The 25,659-nt window shown below is 36.0% G+C and overlaps 1 protein-coding gene across 1 annotated transcript in view; it reads right to left on the bottom strand.

The window, feature by feature from the left end:
• Nucleotides 1-25,659, bottom strand: part of LOC109054737 (usherin-like) — a 196,342-nt gene that overhangs the window by 71,461 nt on the left and 99,222 nt on the right. The window contains 8 exon segments of the mRNA XM_042773393.1: nt 350-978; nt 8,756-8,898; nt 10,083-10,230; nt 18,404-18,422; nt 18,424-18,531; nt 18,533-18,596; nt 22,760-22,763; nt 24,330-24,477. Of these exon segments, the coding sequence (XP_042629327.1) occupies nt 350-978; nt 8,756-8,898; nt 10,083-10,230; nt 18,404-18,422; nt 18,424-18,531; nt 18,533-18,596; nt 22,760-22,763; nt 24,330-24,477 (1,263 nt within the window).

Below are 25,659 nucleotides of genomic sequence, written 5' to 3' on the forward strand. Positions count from 1 at the left end.
AAGTATTGATTTTCACTGAAGTCAATAAAAACAGTAGCTTTGAGAATATGGTTTAGATTGTGAATATGGGCCAGATGCTGAATGTACCGGGGAAGTGCGATCTGACGATGACAGTGATGGTACAATCATCTGATCAAACTGAACCCTTCTAAGTTTCAAAAGTTAACGAAATGTGTTTCATTTTATTCTTTTGTAGTTGTTATTAAAATATCACGAGAATGCTATTGCAGCAGTTAGAGATCCATCTGTGTTTGATATATAGGAATATTTAATAATGACTGGCGAAACATCCATGCATTTAAGGGTAGTAACACGTAACAAGTAACACGCAAACCGACTTTCCATGTACCTGTACTGACTCTGGTCCCAAAACCAGCACATGAGGCGACTGTAGTCCTGCAGGTCTTGATGGTCTAGTGGTCACTTTCTCCCACTCACTGCTATTGGATCCACCCAGCCTTGTGTGCGCCACAATGCGGTACTCATAATTGGTCCAGGGGCTGAGTGTAGCAGAGCTGTCTAGGTAAGTGAATGTCTGGTTGGGCTGCAATGTGGCCACAGTAGAAATCTGTTGTGTGGCAGTGACTCTCCTCTCAATGGTGTAGCCATCCAGTTCACCGTTGGCATGACGTGGTGGGGCCCAGGACAAGAGCACTGATGTGGGGGTGTCTGAGTAAAGCTGCGGGGCTGGGACGTCCTCTGGGGGGGCTGGAGGGGTGCGTATGGTGTAGGACTCAGAGGAAAGAGTGCATCCTGCTGCTGTGCAGGCCTCCACCACTATGGTGTACTGCTGATAGGGTGTAAGTTGAGAAAGAGTGTGGCTGGTGCTGTTTCCTAGCACACTGACACTTAACTGCTGGTTTTGGTAGATGTTATAATGGGTGATGATGCCATTGGGCTGGGACGGTGGAGACCAGGAGACAGAAGCACTTCTGGGTTGGATGTCAGAGAGTACAGGAGGGTCAATAGATCCAGGCTCTGAAGAAAGATAATTAATATTAAATAATTAACATAATTAATATACAATAATTAAAATGATTAAATTAGTTGTGGAAAAATAATTATTTTTGCATTTGTTGCTACTAGAGGTGCATAAAATGGGTACTAGAGGTGCATAAAAATGCGCACACACACTGTGGAAAAATAATTATTTTTGCATTTGTTGCTACTGGAGGTTGTAATTTAGTAAATAAGATAAAAATTCTTATAATAAGGTATTATATTATATGGTAAAGTAATAGAATATTTTATTTATGTATAAATTTATTGGTATAATTTAATAATTTTTAATAATTATGATGGAATATTAATCATTGAAATTATGCTTATGGATTTATTATTGTATAAATTATTATTATTTTCAATAATAATCAATACATCTATAAAATAAACATAAAACATTTTAAAATGTAAAAATATTGTTAATAATAACATTATTATTATTATTATTATTATTATTATTATTATTATTATTGAATGCAATTAATATATAATATAATATAATATAATATAATATAATATAATATAATATAATATAATATAATATAATATAATATAATATAATAATTTTGAATGCATTACATTTACCAGTAAACTTTTAAGATATATCATATATATCTCCATTTACCCATGTATCCATTAATCTATCCATCAATGCATATATCTATATCTTAATTTTGCAATTGATTTTGGCTTTAAATGATTTGAACCAAGGTCTGATAATCCTGATCAATCTCCATGATCTAGAGAGACGCAGCTCCTCTCTCTAAGCACAGCACTGAGACTGACAGCACAAGGACACCGTCTGATTGGAGCAGCCTGATTCTCTGGATTAAAATATAGAGCAGGCAGTGTGCAAATCAGCTCATTTGCCAAAGAGGATGGAGTCAGCCGCTGCATATCGCAAGCAAATATGAAATTATATTTATGGATTTATTCGTTGGGGTGATGTGGCTAAGGGATATCAGTGATGTGCGAGGCGAACCTCTGAAGGGTCTGTAGTGAATTGGAGGAAATCACTTAAGTTTCAAGCCCAGTCATTTTCTCTGAGTGGTTACAACAACAGCCGCCATGGCAACACTAACATCAAGAAATCCTTCATGGATCTTCAGGCCAGTACAGCTCGGATCATTTTCATAATTACAAATCCACATATGCATGTACCAAAACACATGCCAGCATCCCCATGCACTGCTTTCCTCTCTTACTTCTGATGGCTTGTGCCAGTATCTCCTTGGCTATGACTGGTATAAAACAGTAAGAAGTTTTGAACTTAATTTCAATTAAACAGAATATTAAGTGATGTGTACAGCAACCTTCACACCGCATGCTTTACACAGTGCTTGAAAAGTTTTTTCTCTTTCCAACCCTGATGGGTTTTGTACCTTACCTACTTTTTTCAACTTGAAAAGTTTTGTATCTTTGTAACATACTGAGGAACACAAAAGATATTTTCAAGAATGTTTGGGTCTAAATAACATTGGATCCCACTGACTTTCATTGTATAAAAAATAAATAAAAATAAATAAATAAAAATAATAATAATAATAAATACATCAAAACATCATCTTTTTTTTGCTGATGCATACTTAGCATCATGCCAATGGCAAATGCAGAATTTCATTTAAACACAGCCGAGGCCTAAAACCTATGATTACCTGAACACCTTTTCTTTTGCTGCTTTGCAAGCACTGGCATTTCTTTCAGGAAATGCAAATTGAGAAAATACTATTTTGATGATTTGTCTTTATTTGCTATGTGGAGCACTGCTATTGGGTTTCAGAATAATGCTGATCCAAAATGTCACATTGGTTTATTGCACTTTTTGTGCTCATTCTGTGAGGCCCGATATATGGATGCAGATTTACATTACAGTAATTTTCCATACCATTTTTCTGACAGAACTGTTAGGAAACTCCAGAAAAAAACTGAAGAATGATAAGTAAAAGAGCTTGAACATTTGGTGAAATGAAAGCAGTTAGAGGGATATATGAGAAGTGGTAATTGAAGTGAAGTTGTTTTGTTGCGTTTTAAGCGTCTCCTGTCTGCTCTGTAGCTTGGGCTTTCTGATTGATATTTGGGCCCTATGAAAGCTCATTTGAAGGTAATGTTTCCCTCCTCCATTTACATCCCACGGTAGCACGGTAATGGCGTACCGGCAAGGGCGTGTGGATCAAGGTGACTGGCTCTCTCTCTGCCGTGCTGGGCTGCTGATGTCTCCCCACAGATGGCCCACTTTCCACCTCCCATCACCATCACCTCCCAACTGACTCACTATGTATAGAGCAGACATAACCGGCTACATGTATGCTTTCTCTCCCCAAAGCTCAGCGGCCACCACAACAAACATCAAGATAAAAGAAAAGGACATGACAGAGAAAAAGCACACAGATGCAGCAAATTCACTACACAGTTGTGCCACTTTGGAATGTTATTTAAGCATAAAACCCTGCATCTTATTCACTAAGCAACCACAATCCACTTAACCAGATACTAAACACACTAAAACAGCTCTGCAATGTAAATTAGACTCATTTGTGTACACTTCCATTTAAAAGTTTGGGGTCAGAAAGATTTTTATTTTTTGAAAGAAATTATTACTTGTATTGAGCAAGTGACAGCAAAGACATTTATAATGTTACAAAAGATTCCTATTTCAAATAAATAGTTTTTTTTTTTTTTTTTTTTTTACTTTTTAATCATCAAAGAACGCTGGAAAAAATACATCATGGTTTCCACAACAATATTAAGCAGCACAACTGTTCTAAACATTATTATTATTAATAATAATAATAATAATAATAATAATAATAATAATAATAATAATAATATTGTTTTTTGAGCACCAAATCAGAATATTAGAATGACTTCTGAATTATCATGTGAAGACTAGAGTAAATGGCTACTGAATATTCAGCTATTCATAAATTGTTAAAAAATAGATGAAAATAGAAAAAATCGTAAATTCTAATAATATTTCACAATATTACTGTTTCACTGTATTTTTAAACAAATAAATGCAGTCCTGGTAAGCGTAAGAAGCTTCTTTAAAAAAACATTACAAAATTCTAAAATCGATCCCAAATTTGGAATGGTAGTGAATATTTTCTATTCATCATGTCAAGCAGATATTTATCAAATGAATGAAATGGTGGAGAACAGTATAATGTACTGTACATCCAGACATTCAAACTTTCAGCATTTTTTAAAGCAGATTCAGGTGTCTGGAATGAAATGGAGTGATGAAGGAGTGATAAAGTATGCCAAATTTTGAAGTCTGCTGCATCTTCAATACCAAAACATTCAGAACTGACCTGATTGCACCATGAAAATTGTGTTTAGAACAGATTTTGTTCCATTAAATGATCTGCATAATTCGTACACTGAAACAACACATTCAGTAGGTGCAAATTAACAGTGCTATCAGCCGAAGCAATTCATTCTCACTAATGTTTTATAAACGCAAGTGGGTTCAATATGTAGTACAAGTAAATGCACTACATTATCTAAATAAACTGACCTTTTTTAAATAGATCAGCTTTATCTTAATAACTCTGATTACGGAATGATGTCAAGAAATAAAGAGGTTTAATTCTCATTAGTCATCCCTAACCCTAACTCAAGCTTCATCCATTTTCACTTCACACAGCCAGCCGCTGCTTATGATTCCGGCCCAGATTTCTCCATTCATCTAGTAGCTGTTATTTTTGGGGGTAATTTTTTACTGTGTCTGTGACTGGGCCCTGCTGATTTCGCTCCCTCTCCCTCCTGATAAATAAACAATGCACAGATCTGACCTTTGGGTTAACAGGTTTTTATGCTTGCTCCACTCAGCACTCTAACTGATTCAATTACCACAAAGGTTCAAGAGCGTCCATGAATACTGAAAAAGCTCACGGCTTTCGCCACTGCAAAACGCCTGCATAGGTACTCGCTGGCAAATCCAATGTGGCTCTCAGGAGAAATTCCTTAATTGTAAATAATTTTACCACATGAGACAATCAAGTCACCTTGAACATGAACCACCCCTCCTTACTTCATCCCCGGCCAGCCTTCCTTCCTCGGCTCAGCCGCCCCGGTCTTTCGGTCTGCAGAGGCAAAGTGTTATTTAAGCTTTACTGGTCTGCGTTAAATTCTGCAAATTTGAAGGGCTGTTAAGTTTTTCAATTGAAATTTCATTTAAGATGCAGGTGCTTTTGATTTTATTGATGCTTTACTGCTCTCAGGGTACAAGCAAGAACACAGTGCAATAACAGCAGTCGGCCTCAATCAGGCATCAGCAACAGCTGTAATCTCAGGACATTTGGAATACTTAGAGAGGCCTTTCCTCGGTCACTATAAATCGCTACAGCAGAAGGGAAAACAAGAGTGCGGGCCGCCAAGCCTTAAATCACATTTATAAGGATTTGGTTAGCATAATAATAACACAATCAAGTGACAAGGCAAGGAGGGAGGGACCGGGGAACGTGAAGAGAGGATTATTTTTAGCATTGTAGAGGTCCTTGTGACAATATGATAGCTTTGAAGGTTAGCGTGGCTGATGTCAACTAGGACGGATGTCGGTAAAGCTACTTTCAAGAAGCTGTTTAGTGTAAAGAAGATTGAAAGGAAAAGGGGAAAAAATACTCTTTATGAAAGATTTCTTTTGGTTTTGAACTAATATTTGATGAAGTGTACACTATCGTACAGTAACTTATTTCAAGGTGAACTGCACAGCAGCGGTTGTTCTACCCACATTTTTATAACTACAAATGGGGTGATAATTAAAGGAATAGTTCAACCAAAAATGAAAATTCACCCTCAGGCCATCCAAGATTTATAGAAGTTTGTTTTCTTATCTGAAAATTTCCATTACATCACTTGTTTACCAATGGATCCTCTGCAGTAAATGGGTGCTGTCAGAATTTTCAAACAGGTGACAAAAGCACTGTATTTTGTTTGACTCTATAAGTTATGTTCAAGACGATCTCTATAAGGCGTTTTAATCTGTGCAAAATATACTTCTCTCATGATTCAGACAAAAAGAGATATCACTGAGTTTTTGCATTTTTTTCACTGCAGAAGAAATCACTGAATTTTTTTTTTATGGTCACTGATTTTTTTTTTTCACTGCAGAAAACAATATTATGGCAAAATGAATTTGTTCCTTACAACAATCAGCTTTTCACTTCACAATACATTAACTGATGGACTAAATTGTGTGGATTACTTGTAGATTATTATGATGTTTTTATCAGCTATCATTCTGGCGGTACCCATTTACTACAGAGGATCATTGGCGAGCGATGCTACATTTCTCAAACTCTGTTCTGATGAAGAAACACACACATCTATAAGATGGCCCGAGGGTGAGTACATTTCTAACAAATTTTAATTTTGGGTAAACTATTTCTTTAATCACAAGATAAAATAATAAAGTTTGGGGTTGATCCTATTTAAATGAACTCAATTCAAGTCTGTGCACATATTAACAGTAACATTTACAAAATGAACTTAACAGAGTGTGTCACTGTAGTTACGTGACCTAAAAACACAATAGAAACACTACAAAAAGAGAGGTAGTCATCTGCAAAAAGACCAAAGGTCGGTTTTTTTCTTGCCTAAAGTGTAAAAGTTAAAAAATGCCCCTCTAAATTCTTTTATGTATATGTCACTCCAGCACACAGACTCGTGAGCTTTAGCACAGGCAGAGAAGAAAGAGGAAAGAGCTCTTCTACATGGCAAAGTTTATGTTCACAGAACCGCCTGTCAAGTCTAAGGGGTGAAAATTCATGGATGGAATTACATTAAAAAGATGGTTATAAAATCTTAATGGAATGATAAAAAGGAGAGGAATGAGGGCCTTTTGAATACTTAAAATGCTCATACATCTTCACTAAGGAGATTTCTAGTGGTGTTCTGACATACTGCAGCACAGAACGAGCCAAACAGACAAGTGTTTTCGCCATAGCTCCATCAGTCTCATGCACTCACCAAAACTGAAACCGCCCCTGCCGCAAAAAAAAAAAAAAAAAGGATGTGTAAATAGAGCTGGAGTGAAGGGCCCATTTCTGCTGCCAGATACATGCAGATGGAAAGTGAGGAGGAGGATGGTTTTGATTTATATAGCATGCTGATCAGGATTTGACATGTCGCTTGTTTGGGATTAAAGCGAATTTTAGAAGAGCTGCTAATATGGTGCATGCGGGGTCATCGCAGTTTTGGCATAGAATAGAGTACATACATGAAAGTGCCAGTTTCTTTTTTGCAATGCTCAACAAAATACAGTATTAAACACACATCCACTCACATTTATTAAAAAAAAAAAAAAAAAAAAAAAAACTTATGAATTAAACTGATTCAAACATTCCAGTTTTTCTCCAGTATCAACATACAGTGGACCCCAAAAAGCATTTGCACATTTTTTTTTTTTTTATCAACTTTTTTTTTTTTTTACTTTTTTTTTTTTTTTGCATATAGAACATATTTTTTATAAAAATACTTATTCAAATGTTAATAATAGAATAAATATTTATTAAATACTAATAAATTAATATTTGAAGAAATATTTAAATAAAAGTATTAATAAATATTTACATACTAGAGCATTGGTGACAGACTTACGCTGAATTTCAAACACTTAAATGCCCAAAAGAATTTATATATTTTTATTAAAATATTCGATATGAAAATATTTAGTTATTATTATTTAATAAATGTGCTATTAACATAGTTAAATATATTTATTAAATATATTTACTTAAATATTTAATTATTTTGGGGACTGTTGAATATAAATATAAGAATGTCAATCCAACAATTTACTAAATATCAAGTTATAGTAAAAAAAATTAAAAAAGGGATGTTGTCATTCATCACATAATATTTTTATCAAAAACCTTTTTATTTCAAAACCATGTCTTTAATCTAAGCATAAAAATATTTTGACACAGATTTGCTAAAATGAACATAACTTAGCAAAAGCTGTTTTCTTTCATCTCTATTTAAACTACTTGGAGATATCCTCATGGCTCAACAATGCAGCTAATGCAGAGATTCTTAAAGGCATGACAATTTATGACATTCTCTTAGTGAAGAATACAACCTATGAAAGGATATGCTAAACATCCATAAAGAATACTAATTACAAGTTGCAAGATAAAATATACCGACACATGGTGCAAAACAAGTAGACCAAAGCAGCAAGACAAGAAACTGAACAAAAAGTCTCAACGAGGCTGTGAATGTTACTCAGCTCACGTAGTTCTGCTCTCAAACAGTGGGAAAACTCTTCCCAAAAGCAGAAGTTGTGAAGTGCTGCAGGGCATTGTGGGGAGGGGGATGTCTCTAAGCATGATAACGAATAGGTGATGGTCCATAATACAGTGCAATCTGAGTGTATGCAAATTCTGGCTCAGTAATTATAATGCATGTGCTAATAGGCTGAAGTATAATTAATTTATAACTTAGCAGAGAGTGTCTGTTATGATCCTTAATATGATTCTATTACAGTAATCAGTCCAAAATGACACCGGCAAGGTCATGTGGAAGAGGCGTACCTTTAACTAGCGATCTCTGTCCACTGGCCCTCTCTCTCTCTCTCTCTCTCTCTCTCTCTCTCTCTCTCTCTCTCTCTCTTTCAACACCTGCTCTTTTCTGTGGGACAAGGCTCACAGAGGAACTGCCTGACATGTGGTTAAACACAACACACTCCTTGTGTGCTTAATGATTTTCTGTTGTGTTTGTGGGTATTGTGTGTGTCAGTTGTGGAACTCACTGTCTTGTGCAGTAAAAAAAGAGACCCATGGGCTGCTGGTTTCTCCATGGCTGTTGGACACCAGCAGTCTGAAGTGATACTCTGTAAAGGGTTCAAGGTCCTTAACCATGTGACTAAATACAGTCGTCTCATCGTCCATTAACCTAAAAGATAGAAATAAATGTACATGTGAATTACACAGAACACATTATATTACACATTACATAGTACAGTAGATGTGTTTATATTTTTTGTCACAGCCCATACACTTTATGATGAAGCAAAAAACCAAAGTCCTAATTATGACCAAACCAAATCCTAATTATGAGAAATAAAGTTACCTTAACAACTTACCTTACAGACTATTAATGTGCTGTGATTAGGAGTTTACTGAGTTGAGGTTAATAGTTAGTTAATAGTGAGAATTGGTCCCTAAACTAAAGTGTATCCAAAAAATATTTTAGCTGTTTTGTTGATAAAGACTGCATTTTAAATGTTTAGATTAGCTAAAGGTAATTTAGTCAACTCTTAGTAGTACACAAGCTTATAGATTCAGACCTAAGAGGGGCTTTAAAATGATTAACATATCTTTTCCGTTAAGTGCTTTGCAAATCAAATCAAAAGTGAGCTTAGGATTGAATGAGCTCATCAACTTCTATGGTTAGAATATGACATTATTCTGATGAAAAACAAGTGGATATTTGTATTGAACTGAAATGAAAAATATATATAATCATGCTGCATTAAATGGCTTACAAGTCCTGCTGATGGAAACAAATCTTTGCTGGTTTTTTAAGCAGCATCAACTTCCACAGAGCCCCATGATCAAATTTACCATGGAGTATAATAAATAAATCACATGAACAATGAAATACATTTCAAAAGAATCCCAGGAAATGAGGGTGATATATAATACATGCACCTAGTCATTTATTTATTACAACAGAATGAGAATTCCCCTATTTCTGATTAAATTGCAATTTGTTGTCAGGGAGCATGTAATGCATACATATTAGATAAAACATTTGTTTCTTTTTTTCCCCCCTTTTCTTTTTACAGAAGCAGATTTTTTCATAAGGACAGCCCTGGTCTAGATCTACTATTTGATATGCCTGTATATCTGCTCTACAACAGTCTAACAACTACTTCCTTCTCTTTAGATCAAATACTCATAGATGTATCCTGTTCTCCAGATTCACTGCCTTTTGTATTTTCAGTACAAAATAACTTTTGTTCACTGATGATTGCATGGTTGCAGTCGTAGTATTGACCTACATGTGTTTGTAGTGTGGAAAAGTGCATGTGTACACTGGAAAAGGCCTTCATGGCTTTGTTGCTCTGAGCTTACTGGTGAACTTGTGGGGAAGCTGAAGTCCTCATCTGGAGCTGGTAGCGCAGAGGTCCGGGAGCGTTGTGTCGGGCTGGAGCAGCCCAGGCCACCTGCAGTGAGGTGGGGGTGGCAGCTGCCAGCCTGGGGGGCAGAAGGCCATCTGGAGCTGTATGTGGAGAGGATGCAGAGGTGAAGTGGAGCAGAGAAAAGACCTGCACGGTGCAGCATATGCTAAGTAACATGGGTAGAAACACTGTTGGGGATGGGAACATTTTAGAGAAAGAAAGACTTTGAAAAAGCCCAGCTTACTGTATATAGTATATCACATGCTGGACAATAAGCACTCACAATGGCACAACCTACTGTATGCCCTGAGAGGTTCTCCACAAGGCTTTTAAAGGATTATTATTATTTTTTTTTTAATATTTCTCTTTTGTTTTAAAGATTTAATATTCTGCTGGTGAGGAATCATGTAGCCATCTTTAATATGCACATATCACAGATTGGAGAGAAAGAGAGAGCGAGAGAGAGAGAGGATTCCTGTTTTTAAAGAGATTGTCAAGAGATGGGTAGAGAATGTGAATGGCACTTGTGTAATGGTGCGGTCAGCTCTCCGCGCCTCTGATTTACAAGGACTTCCTGGCCCCTTCTAAGCCTTCTTGCTTCGAGCCCAACACACCGTCAACCCTGCAGATAATGCTGCGGCTTCTATTTACTGCAACAGTCATCCGCTCTCAACACAATCTTACTGGTCAGGTCTTACACACATATCCTTATGCACACAAATTCAAATAATATCTGCGAGTTTCACAATATTAGTACTATACATCAAGTATTCATATTGAATTGTTCTATTTGAAAAATTGTTAGATCACAAAGTTGACAGTCAAGTATAGTATAATATAATATTTATTTTGAAATGTTTTAAAATAAAAAAGTAGTACAATACAAAAAGAATAAAAGTAATACTAAATAATAATTAGTAATAAGTAACTGCAGTGTGGATCTCATGATTTGCTAATTTCTATCAACAAGACATTGACACTATATTACAAAATTGCCTGGAAGCACATGAAAACATCTCACCCATCAAGAAAGAAAACTTCTTGAATCTGCATCTTGTCTCAGTGCTTAGTGAGGACTCCAGGCAAAAATCATCTAGTCTGAGGAGCAATCTAGTCAGCATAAGCTTCAATAATACAGCACTCCAATGCTCCGATGTTTAGTACTTTCCCTATGTGAAGTCTCATTCTCAATCAACCCTCCTCTTGTCCAGCCACTAGAACTCAATAATTGTTGATTACTTAAGTCATTTCGGCCACGCTGAAATAGAATAACCTCAATAGAATCTAAATTAGAATTGAATACGCTTGTGATGGTCGAAGCACAAAACAAAACAAAACAAAAGGTTATGAGGGAGAGACTGAATTCCTGGTTCCGTGGTCTCTGGTGTAGAGAACGAACTAAATGAGATCAACTCATTGACATTACGGCAAGAAAAAAAGATGTTAATACTTTGATTGATGAGCAATGGAACTGCCAATTATGTCAATAAAGAGTATGGATATGCCAAGCTGTTGTGGGACTTTAAAAGCTTGACGTACCCATGCATCATTTAGGAGGACAGGGTGACAGTCTGATTGAACGGTGAAGGAAGAGACGATGCCGACGTCTGAACCCAACGCTACATAGGCTGGCAGTGCGGGAACAGGGATGTGGCCTTGCGGCTCAGAGGGGTCAGTCTCATCACTCAAGTCAGTGCTCCTAAATTAGTTTTACTGCTAAGCTGCAATTTTCATAATGTCCATGTGGCTTGTATTAGGCAAGAAAAAGCTCGGCAGAGGGATGCTGCTGCTTTGAGAAGAGTGGATAGGACTTTGCTGGACGGACTCGGGGATAAAAGCCATTTCACTCTTTTCGCTCCATCTGCCTTTGCTGCTATGGCTTTTTGGGCAGGAATAAACAGCGCAAAGCCCAGCCAACCAGTCATAAACATAATGATGATGATGAGCATATGGACAGGTCTGGACCATGTCCCTACAGATTGCCGCAGCACAGAGATGCCAATACTACTTCATATATTTTGGACCTGAACACCAACACACACACAACCACAGGCACCAAGCACCAATGGTGTAACACTGACTGAAGAGGTGGGCATATTGTGAATTTATCAAGAGACCACCAACTGCACACAAATATTCCATAAACGGTGATGTAATTTAATGTTTGTTATGTTTATTGTTGGGGTTGGAATTTTTATTGAAAAAAAAAAAGACCAGGTTCTAAAGTAAAAACATAAGATTAAGTGTGATTATACTTATTATACGTCCCACAAATATTACTTTTATAATACGAGAGACTGGAGTAATGGCTGCTGAAAATCCAGCTTTGCATCACAGGAATAAACTTTTAAAGGGGACCTATTATGCCCCTTTTTACAATATGTAATATAAGTCTCTGGTGTCCCCAGAATGTGTCTGTGAAGTTTCATCACAAAATACCCCACAGATCTTTTATTACACCATGTCAAATTTTCCCCTCCTTGGGAGTGAGCAAAAACACGCTGTTTTCTTGTGTGTCCCTTTAAATGCAAATGAGCTGCTGATTTGTGTCTGTGAAGTAGAAGAGGAAAGGGGGCGGAGCCTTTACAGATAGTAAAAAACCCGGAGAAACTCAAGCAGCCAAAATGTCAACAAATATTTATGAAATATGCAGACAGTGATTGTTCTCCATGGCTCAGATGCCGAAAGTCTTTGGAGACTCGCAATTGCCACATCCAAAAACAAAATTTGTAATGTTTATGTGGCACAGACAATATTTAGCCTAACCTATTATGAAATATGCAGACAGTTCAAGTGAATGCATTTTTTCTGCAATGCGCGTGTCAGTTCACACTTCCATGTCGCGTTCATGGCTCTGCAACTTACAATCACAACTTCATTGTGCTGTTACTCCTTTCGAGCCAAAATTTCACAAATTGGTCAGCTTCTGATAGCATCAGGGTGTTTTATTAATTGTGAGTAGAATTATTTATTTATTTAATTTCAATTAATGTTATTGATTAGATATCATAATATTTAGGCTATAATGTTATAAATCCGGTTGGTTTTATTGGTGACATAATATGTAAATGATATACGTGCGGCCCATGGGACTTGCACTTTTCGACCATGGTGCGGCCCAGAGGAAAAAAAGGTTGAGACCCAGGTGCGCTATATAGAACCATAGCAAACAATATAAACATGGCGGACTATGTGCCATTCAATCAGGGTGGGGTCATGCATTAAGGGCAGATCATCACCATCATGGGTGGGGCTTATCAGGAATCAGGGGAAATCAGAAACAACATATTTCAGATACTGCTTCTGATTTATGGGAATATATATATAATATATATATATATATATATATATATATAAAAATGAGTGGTGGGGATTTTTACCATTATATGCTGTTTGTTTTACACACACTGTGGATACACATCAGTTTTCAAACATCATGTAAAAGTAAATTTTGCACAAAAGATCCCCTTTTAAAATATATTAAAAAAAGTCATATTATATTGAAATAATATTTTACAGTGTTACAGTTGCAGACTTTGGTAACACTATTTTAAAGTCCAATTCTCACTTTTGGTAACATGTTTTTAAGGGCCAATTCTCAGTATAAAGTAGTGGCTTATTAGCATGCATATTACTAGCATATTAGTTTATAGTACTTATAAAGCACATATTAATGCCTTTAAGGGATAATGTACATCCAGGCCAGCTGTTCTCGCAGAATAAACCCCGACAGGGTGATCAGGGAAACGGTGCAGGCAATTACACAACACGTATACGTATATACACAACATTTCACCACAAAATAATTAAAGCATAAAAGAATTAAGACAAAATCTTTTAAAAACTTTACCAGTTTGTTTAGTTCTCTTATAATCAATTACAGTGTACAAAACAATCATAGCAAAATGGCAGCAGCCTGCGTTTGTATGAAACGAGAGTGAAGTCTGCAATACCAGGAAGACATAATAAAACAATTGTACACCATTTTGAATCAAGTTTTAATATTTTATTAGCTAAACAAATACAAAACTTCCACCAAGAAAAAATGTTCAAGCAAGAGTTACAGCGCCGACCGCTGTTACCCGGATGAGCCTGTGTTATTAGCTCTTACAGGTTGTTATCCAGGGGTAACATACCTCGGAATGTAGCGACTGACCAATCAGAATCAAGTATTCCACACTGTAAAAAAAGAAGGGGGAGGCTCCTTCGTCTGTTCAGTGTTGGCGCGCTTCATTGCACATGCGCCAACTTCATGGTCGTTACAGTGCGCATGCTCCAACCTCCAACCCAACTTGTATGCTTGTTAACTTGCAATTACAAATCGAATTTAGAATTAATACTAGGTTGGGTTCAATGATTGTTGAACCAACGTCTTTTCACTAGTTAAGCCAACATGTTTTGCATTTAACTGTCCAGTTAACTAAACTATAATCATTAGTCTAACTTTTTGTGAGTTGGATTTTTTTTACAGTGCACAGAGCCGTGTAATAACTAAACTTAACAACTACCATAACTATGTATTATACAGCAATTATTATTATTATTATTATGATTATTATTATTATTTATGACAAATATGTCCTCTAGAAGCTTGTGTTCTGTAAGTGAACAGCACATTATAGTGTCATCCCAAATCAGCACAAAATTCACTTTCACAGACTTTTACATTAACTGTTCCCTGCCTGGTGGGATGACCTGCCCAACTCAATCCGAGCAGCTAAGTCCTTAGCCATCTTCAAGAAACGGGCTAGAAAAAAAACACATATCTTCCATCTTCATTTGACCCTCTAAATCTGCACTCTCTATTCTAATTCTAAGGGGAAAAAACTTGACCATCTAACACTTGCACACTCTATTCTATTTCTATTCTTACAACTTGTCTTCTTTAAAAAAGAGTTGTTTGACACTATTCTCTATTCTTTTTCTATTCTTTGTGACTAGTTTTTTTTTTTTATTTTAAATTAAAAAAGACCCTCTAAACACCAGCGATATCTATTATTTTTCTATTATATCTACTGTTTTTCTTTTTTATTAATATATATATATATATTATATATATATATAGTATATATGATATATTATATATAATAAACCTTGCTATTTTTTTTTTGTTTACTTTTGATTGATTCTATTGTCCCTCATTTGTAAGTCGCTTTGGATAAAAGCTCATCTGCTAAATGACTAAATGTAAAATGTTACTATTAATAAGCAGCAAATTACGAGTTTATTAGAGGGAAAATTTCTTAATTAAATAGTGAATATGTGTTCCCTATTCTGAAGTGGCTACCCACATTAATCTACTTATTCTAAAAATGAGCATCACAAACATATGACATTTTATTAACAATGACTAATTTAACAGGCCAGTAACTGTTTAAAAAAATGAACACTGGTATTGTATATAAGTGTATAAATGAACAAAAAAGCACAAGAGTTGCAGAAAGAATTATGGTTTGTTTTAAATTTTGAATGGTTACATACTATTACTTATTTTTAGGTTAGCATAGAAAAAATCCTTAGAAAAGCTGGTTTTATACAGTGTATGTTTGCATATGCCCTCGTTTACACTACTGTACCAAAAACACTGGCGTTAACCTGCATATTCTTCACTCTGAGGAATGAACAATATGTTCAAAGCATTTGATTTCTTCCCTAAAGTTTGTAGAGAGAGAGAAAAACAGAGCGAAAAAGTGAGAAGGAGAGTCTAACAAGAGTAAGACACCCCCTTTGACCAAAAGAGTTAATTCCTCACAGCCTTATTTCATCAAACAGTCAGTATGAAGCTTCCTTTGTTTCAACCCCCTCCTTCCTCAGGTATATCAAAAGTGTCACTAATCATGTTTTAAAAACTATGCACTTTTATGTTTCGTCTGTATCCTAAGCCTTCTACTCGTCTGTTCTTTGATATAACAAGGACAGTTTGAGACAAGTCTTCAGTTCAGCTAAGACAAACCAAAAGATCTACTGAAAGAAGTAGAGGGAAACGTGTGGTATTTAAAATTTATACTTCTTGTGTCTTTGTGTTGAACTTGAACAATTTCACAGAACTTGGGTGTGCTGCTGTTTTTTTTAACAGGGACATAGGAGAGGGATTGGTCTGTATTTAAAGGCTGGGCATTAACATGGAGTGGTGTTTACAGGTCAGCCTCATCATCTAAGAACATGCAAGGCCATGTCCCATTCCCCCGAATCAATCCTCAATCCATACACACTCCTCTGGGAATGAGCGTTCCGTTCACCTCCGTGAGAGATGAGACAACGGTGGAGCTCTGGGGTTTCAAATGCTGATGTTTGTTCATGAAACGTGTCCCAACAACTTTTTTTCTTTTCCCTACAGGAAAATGATCTTCATTTCAGGTACAGACAGAATGATAATTGTCACAGAACGTTTAAGCAAAACAAAGGTGGTTATCAGGTCGAAAGACGTGTCTCTTCAGTCTCTTTGATCAAGAAAGACTTTTTTTTTGCAGCGTAGGACAAAGCATTTATATACTGTTGTCATGTTGCGACTGGTTATGACATGTGGTAAAAGAATAAGAAGGAGAGCAACAAGAAAGGGAAATATTTCAAATGAATTCTAAAGATGTAAAGTTTGCACTGAATATCCACTCTCATCTGAAGAAACACTGGTCCACTGACCCCTCTTTTCCAACCATTCCTTCTCTCTGAACACAATGGGGGGTTGGGAATAAGGGAGAAATCAGTAAATTGTCTTTTTTTCTCCTCCATGGTATTTTACCTTCCCTTAAACACATAAAACCCAGTGCATGTTACATGCTTCCCAACAGCCATTCTCTGTATAAATCAGCTTAATAAGTTCCCACACCATTAAGTTAAAGGAAGGATTGGCTAAGACCTATTTAACCAATGAGTTGTTACCTTTCATTTGCCTGAGAAGGTTGTAAAAAAGAACATTCTGGAGCCATAAGAGTCATAATTAAAATCAACAACAATTTAACAGTGGGAAAGTGTGGCTCCTTAGTGTGGCAATAAACTTATAGTGGCTACACTTGTGTGCATACACTCTTATCTGCCATTGCCATAGACAGGAAATGGCATGTCTTTAGATCACCAGCAGCGAGCATTGTTCTCTGTCAGCCAGCAGATGTCCAATGTCTCCCTGCTGGCCCCGTACAAAGCAATGTTACGGGGCCCAGAAGATTCAGCCTGATCAAACAGCTCGCTCTCCACCCATGTGGAGGCATGTGATTAAACATTAGTGCAGAGAGCCTGTAGCTCTGTGTCAGATATGATTAGCCAGGGCTGAAGTTTACAGGCTGTCTGTTAAGGAAGAACATGGCAATATTATGGAAATAGAGCGTTTCGAAATTCTATACGTGAAAATAAATACACATTTTACTTATGAAGATAAGTTTTGGAAGGGGAAACCACAAATAACACTAAAAAAAAAAAAAAAAAAAAAAAAAAAAAAAATCAATATCAGGTTATTGCATCATTTTGGTTTGTGTACAAAATCTCAGTGAGTTACTGCATATTGATTTACAACTAACTGCGCTAATCATATTCTTGTCAGCTTTCTGGCAGATGTTGATGTTTCAGCCAGTTGACTTTATGAGATTTCTGAGGATCATTTCGATTTCATAACTTCCAACCTATTCCTATTTCATATTTCATTATCTAATAATTGTATTTTTTTCACCTAAAAAAAGGTCCACATTTCTAAAGACATGGTGCACTATTTGTCACATACTGTAGTTACATTAAGCTGTGCTTATTCAAATGACACAGATTCAAGTCTGGCCTGCAACATGGCCTGATTTCATTTCTGCTTTCTCTTCCTAAAGATTTCTAGCCATGTCCATCTTTACAATCTATGTTCAATTAAGCTAGCACCCCCTGCTACCCAAAATAAATGAAATAATTAATAATAATAATAATAAATAATAATAATAATAATAAAAACTTAAATTAAAAACAACAGATGATTAATGTTTCATTAAAATTAATTAATTAATTAATTAGAAAATTACCAGGGAATGCATGAACTGATGAAATGTGTTATCTTGTTTAACTCAGTGACTTTGGATAAAAGTCTCTGGTAAACAAACATTGCATGTTTGTAAGCAAAAAAAAACATTGCATGTTTGTAATTTGTGTATTGCAATAATTTAATGCTGCGGGTAAGCTAAGATCAAACTATATAGCAAGAGAACATAATGCTTCAATGTGCAGCAGATGTGTGAACTTACTTAGTCTTTTGTAACAACAAATGTAAATGGTGTTCTATTACAGAAAGCTGTGTTTGGTACTGACCTCCTGGTGGGAGAGAGACGGCTGGTGGGAGAGCTCTCCACACAGCCCTGACTGTTGAACAGGCCTTCCCCAGGCACAGTGTAATTAGAATATGGCAGAGCAGTCCATCCCATAGACACCCACTGGCCCCTCTTTATCAGTGCTGAGCAGCTCTCTTGTCTCTGTGTCTGGCGTTTCGAAACTGCTGAAGGTTCTGACCCTGAAACACACAGAGATGCAATTTAACATCCATATAAAGCCCCATCAAAGGATCAGAGCCACACTGACCTGGAGACATCTTCAGGAACTTGGATGATGATCACTTTGTCGATAAGCTCCTAAATACAGATCCAATTTTCTTGGATCATCGACAACAAGGTGTCAGCATGATACATGCCAATTTGGTTCACAGATCAAACTTATCCTATAAATTGGAGGAACCTTATTTTTTTAAGCACATTGACCCTTTTTAGACTGAGAAGATGCTGGACACTCTCTGTGTGTGTGTGTGTGTGTGTTGTTGTGTGTGAGAACCGCAGTGCCCTGCTGACACAGAGAAGCCCAGGCTTTGGCTGTCTGGGTCTTAATCCAGAAATGGGGATTGATTGCTCTGCCAGCCCAGACATTGATTCAACACACAGGAAGCTGGATCCACAGAAAAAAACACAGATTCAACACTTTTCCTCTAAAATAGAAATACAATTTTATAAATAATGACACAAAACAATTAGTGAGTGAGCATACTGTCAATCTGGTAAAAGCCTTATAAAGAGCTATATTAAAAACAAGAAACAAAGAAAATCCATTAAAAAAAACAAGATGCTCACATACTTACTTAGCTGTAATAAGCATTATCGAAATAAAATGCAAAAATGGATTTGGAAATTTCCCCAAGTGAAATGTGTTTGCATTGCAAAGTCACAACTTAAAAAAGACTTACGGACACAGATACATCCGTAAGTGTGTAATTTATTTTTATTTTTTTTAATCTTTTGCCTATCCTACTTAATCTGTACACACAACTATAAATCAGTCAAATATTAGTTTATTCACCCAAAAAATATGGCTCTACAGGATAAGGCACCAGAATTTCAGTTTACAGGTTTCATTACCAGTTACAGAAATTCAAACACATCTCTCACACTCCCCACTCATTGGCTGTAATGCTTTCAGTCAGAGCCATTCATGTTGCACATTAACCAAGAGGTCAAGAGCCAAGCCTCCAAGTCCCCAGCCACCACCACTTACTGTAATGCAATCGACTGCAGGATATACGGCCTTGCTTGCAAATTAAAAGGGAATTAATTCCCCCAAGTTCTCACCTCTCACCAGATAGACTTCTACCATCACACAAGAAGAAGAAGGGAGATGTGTGTGCAGGCCGAGTCCATAACCTCCACCCTTCCCCATCTAAAGGGCTTGAAATGCAAACGTCATAAAGAAATCCATAGGCATGAAGTGTCCCAGCAACTGGAAGCCTACAAATGCATCTCTCCTCCATTGTTTAAGTGTTTAGCTGACATTTTACATTACTGTGCAGTGCAAGTGGAACAGAAGAAAAACACACCCAGATCACTTGTAAAAAATTACCTGTTTAAGCAAAAAAAAAACACGCTTAATTAATTTATCTGAAACTCTATGCCCTTTAAAGAATCATTAAACAGTCATCTACAGCTCAGGCTTTTTTTTTTTTTTTTTTAGTTAATTCTTATAATTGCTTCCAATTTACCTATTCCGCTTTTTGGCGGTTTATAAAATGAACTGCCACAAACAGCATTTGTCTCAGGTTTTTTAATGGGGGCAAGAGTCTTTCCCCCCTTTTCAGCCTGGGAGTAAGACAATAGATGGGGGAGTATAAGAAAGATGCAGCAAAACATACACTTTATTTCCCAAGAAGAGATCATAAATGGAAGGGTTTGGGAGACTAAAGAATATATAACGGTTTAAAAAAGAGTCACTTTTTTCCCTGAAGCTCTACATACAATCACAGGATTAGTAGTCAAATATTTAATCAATGCTAGCCCTCAGTCCACAGTCCCTTGACTATCACCCCCTGTCGTCATGTTGTAATAGCCCCTACTCCGATTTTTTGACCATAAAAGCTTGGGCTTTACTGCAATTACTAACATGGTAGAGACGGGTCATTACTGATCGACATTTCCCTTAATCTGTGATAGCAAGCCACCGCCGATAAATTATCCAGCAATCAACTGGCGGGACTAGAAATTGCTTAAAACTTCTCTTCTGGCCACAAAAGACAGAAAGACTAGAGAGGTGAGACGTCCTGTGGATACTCTGACCCTGCCAAAGCCTCGACAGCTGGTGCGAACAAACCCTCCCTCACGAATAACACACTCCACATAATACAAAAATAAAACTGTGCTGAACCCTCTGGAGCCAATGATATAATCAAGAATGACGACCAAGGAGGAAAATGGCAAAGCCATTAAAAATAATAACTTTTCACCAACTCAAGGGTAATGCCGTATCATCTCCATCAGGAGGAGTGTATGTCGAAACCACAAGTGACACACAAATAGTGATATGAAATCACGCATCGGCACGGCAAAAGGAAACGAGCGGGAAGGAGGAACACAAGAGTTTAGGTGGGACGAAACGATGGTCCAGCTAGACGTCAAGAAGATCTCGCACTACTGCTCAAAAATCAAATCTCCCTGCACATCATAATCTTGATCTCTCTGCTCGAGAAGAATACTTCCAAAGTTCTTGGTCTATGAGAGGGGGGACGTGGCTGCCTTTGTGAGAGGTCACTTCCATCTGCTTGTACTAGCGAAGGAATTTACAATCTGTAGTCCGTAAGCTGCTAGTCCTGCTTGGTACGAGGATAGAGCTACTTTTACAGTCTGGTTGGGCTCTGACACAATACCTTCAGATTGAGGCTGCAAGCTGAGGAGCGATCCATAGCAAACCGCTGGTATAGTAAGTCACAGATTACAGCAGTATACTCAATGTACAATGAAAGAAAACAACGGGGAAGCAAATGGTTACTTATTCAAATGAGCAGCAGAAGCAGACAAAGCAATGCCTGTGTCCATCAAGTATAAATCCAAGTTTCCTCAAAATAGCATGGTTTGAAAATGGTCTTCATACTTTATGAGCCATTAAACATTAACAAAGAGTTCTTAACAGTATTTTGTTCTCAGAGTTTAAATTTAATTGCGACCTGCTCATTAAACACTGCATTAATAATTTAAATGCTTCGTCATTAATTATTAATGAGAATTAATACTTAATGCTTGTAAAGAAAAAAACCTATTTAGAAGCGAAGAGGAGAAAATTCAAATGGGAATAAACGTTTACATACAGTTAATTTAAAAAAAAAAAAAAAAAAAAAAACTGTGCTGGTAAATATAAGACCAGTTAAAAGAGTCAATTACCTTTTTGATTGAGTTTGTTTGCCCTAAAATGCACATTAGCCGGACAAATTCTGAAAAATGCAAGGTTTAAGCATGACTAGACTTTAAGAATCAAACTTTGTTACCACAGATGTCTTGATGATTTGAAAAAGATGTTATTGAAACAGCAATTATTATTTTTTCCTTATTCAAGCAGATAGGAACTAAACATGTATGCCTATTGAGTAACAAAAAAAAAATGGTGCCTAGTGATGTTACCACGATGGCCACCATATAAAGTATCTTTTCCCTTAATGCTGAAACTATTAATTTTATTAAAAAAAAATTAAATAAATAAATAAAATGACAAAAAAATAAAAAACTGAAAATCAAATTGAAAAGCACAGTGTCTTAATCAGTTCTAAGCCACAATGAAACTGAAGAGTTTAAATAAAAATGATATTTTAATAGAAATTTAATTAAATAGAAATAAGCAAAATAATAATACATTAACTTTCAACCCCTGAGTATCCACAGCAAACAACGGGTGTATTAAGTTACATATTCAGCATTATGTAAGTCAATGACACAAAGAAAAAAGAAAAAAACCACAGCTGAACAACAAATCTCTGACAAATTTTATTCTTATTTATCCATACGAGCAGCAGAAGTAAGGCCTGGGTCCATCAAAGCGGCCAGCTGATTGCTTTGTAAGCAATCTTCTGCAAATATTAACGATAAGGTGAGCTCAGCTTAATTAGATGCTGACGGAGTAATATGGCAGTCTGTGAATCAACCTTTGTTTCTGTTTTTTTTATTTTTTTATATATATACAAACAAGCGCATTATGGGTTAAATAACATTGTGGGTTATAAGATTATGCGGTATAAAAATGTCAATGTATTCATTTAAGTAGGCTATAGTGAAACACACACACTGTAACAGGTCTGTTGGAAGGACTAAATGTGTAGAATCTGTACAGATGAACTCTTGATTAATGGAGAGGAGACCTCTATTCTACTGGCCTGGCAGACTAGGAAAAAAAAGCAGTACATAGAGGTGCAGGTCAGTCATTTCATCTGAGACTGGCTGGACTTTTACCAGAAAAATACACAGAGTTTTGGATGCTACCAGCAGGATATGTGAAAGAAAGAATGGGGGACACAGGGTTCAGCATTACACTCAATTCACTCATCATACTGACAGTATATGAATGCAAATTGAATCCTTAAAAATAGATAAAACCAGCCCTATGGGGCTATAAAGGAAAAGGTCGGATGTATGTATATAGACATACATACATATCATATACATATACATATAATATACATATATACACACCACACACACACACACACACACACCACACACACACACACACAATATATATATACACCATATATATATATATATATATATATATCTCAAACGCTCCATTTATTTTTATAAAAAATACAGTAAAAACAGTAACATTGTTAAAATATTACTACAATTCAGAATAAGTACATTTTATTTGAATATATTTTAAAATGTAATTTATTCCTGTGATAGGAAAACTGATATTTCAAACATTACTCTAGTCTTCAGTTTCATACTGTATGATCCTTCAGAAATCTTTCTAATATCCTGAGATTTCATGCTTACAAAATATTCCTTATTATTATCTGTAGAAAACAGATGTTCTGCTTAATATTTAGTAGAATCCATGATTCATTGTTTTCAGGATTCTTTGAAGAATAAAAAGTTCAAAAGAACAGAATTTACTTGAAAAAGAAATTATATGTACAGTAAATGTCTTTACTGTCACTTTTTAATCAATTTAAAGGGATACTCCCCATCCAAAATTAAAATTTTGTCATTAATCACTGACCCCCATGTCGTTCCAAACCCATAAAAGCTCTGTTCGTCTTTGGAACACAATTATTATATAAGATATTTTGGATGAAAACCTGGAGGCTTGAGACTGTCCCATAGACTGCCATGTAAATAGCATGGCATTACCTTTTATGGACCTTGACACTGTTATTTATTTGGCAGTCTTCCGAAGATGAACAGAGCTTTTACGGGTTTGGACTGACATGGGGGTAAGTGATTAATGACAAAATTTTCATTTTGGGGTGGAGTATCCCTTTAATGCATCCTTGCTGAAAAACACAAGTATTAAATTTAAAACACACACACACAAATCTTGCTGACCCCAAACTTTTGAACATTAATATATATTTATGGCCTTTTGCCACTTTAACTTTTTGGAAATTTTGCTGGATTCAAACTCATGATACTTGCATTTTCCTGTGCACCAGAGTTCAGTATGCACTAACCATTAGATAACAGCCCCAGTAAAGCTATATATATCCAATGGCATAGACATTATGAATGCATGTTCAGTATGTACTGTACAATGTGACTGCACACTTGTAATGTGTTTAAAGGTTTGATCTTTCAGCCTTTTTGTTTGTAAACAAACAAAGGGAAAACAGTAGAAGTCAATACATGGAGCAAAGGCAGCATGCAGGGAAGCAATGATAGTTTACTCGAAGGAACTGAGGGAGGATGTGGAGGTGTGAAGGGAGCAGTTAAGTTTGATTTACCTGGACCGGTGAAGAGGACTGTGTAGGTCAGGTTTCCATTGGGTTTAGCTGGGGCCTCCCACTTGGCTCGCACTGAATGTGGAGTCTCACTGAGAACATACAGGGACATGTGACCAGCGGGAGGGGTCTCTAAAGTCCTGCCTTCCACCTGACAACAGAAAGAAAGATAATGTCCGCTTAAAACTAGAAGTAAGCATTTAGTTTTACTTAAAGTCAACATGAAATCTAAAGGATTCAAGTATTTCGAGAATTTTTATTGTCATTTCAAAACATGGCACATGAGATGGAACAAAATTAAAGCACTGAGGTCAGGGTAAACCCACTTACACAAATACACCTGCGATATCCAGTCATACACACACACACACACACACTAAATCCACTTACACAAACACACACGCGATATCAAGTAAACAAGTCACACACACACACACACACACACACACACACACACACACACACACACACACACACACACACACACACACACACATAAACACTAGAACCTGAAATTTAGCAGCATAGCAAAATAAAGCAATATAACTTACGAATACGGCAAATTTAGTACAAGTATTATATCTATGAAATGTATTATTTTAAAGTGACCCTATTTACTTTATATTTATCAGCGCATGTTAATCCAAAAATAGTTTGTCTTTGTTCGATCAAATTTTAATAATTTGATCTCTGTATGAAATAATTTTGCTTTTCTACTGACATTACTACATGACAGTAGGCCATGCAAAACAAAACAAAATGAAACAGAACAGAACAGAACAGAACAGAACAAAAACTGTAGCAAAATGGGTTTTGTTAAATATTTCAATTTATGTTAAAAATTACATTACTGTAGTAAAATAAACTGCTTAAAGGTTTGAGGTCAGTTACATTTTTTGTTGTTGTTTTAAATTCAATTAATAATTTTATTCAAGCAAAGATACATTAAACTGATTTAAAGTGACAGCAATGAGTTTTTCACATTGTTACAAAAATCTTAAATTCTTTTTTTTATTAACCTTTCTATTTATCAAAGAATCCTGAAAAAATAGAAAAAGGTTATTTTAAATTGTAATAATATCGTACTATTGTGATCATATAATACTGTTTTCTACATTTGATCAACTAAATGCAGCCTTAATGCGCAAAAGAAACATTTGAAAAAATCTTGACTTTTAAATGGTATTGTAGGTTGTAAGTCGCAATTCACATTGTCTGATAATTTGAGACTGCGCAAAGAGGCATTATTTTAATTATAAAAAAAAGAAAAAGAGAAAAAAAAAAAACAGTAGTTAAAAATAAATAAATACAAATTCTAAGTCTGCATTATTTT

Source organism: Cyprinus carpio, chromosome A17 (genome assembly GCF_018340385.1).
Source record: "Cyprinus carpio isolate SPL01 chromosome A17, ASM1834038v1, whole genome shotgun sequence".
Lineage (NCBI taxonomy): Eukaryota > Metazoa > Chordata > Actinopteri > Cypriniformes > Cyprinidae > Cyprinus > Cyprinus carpio.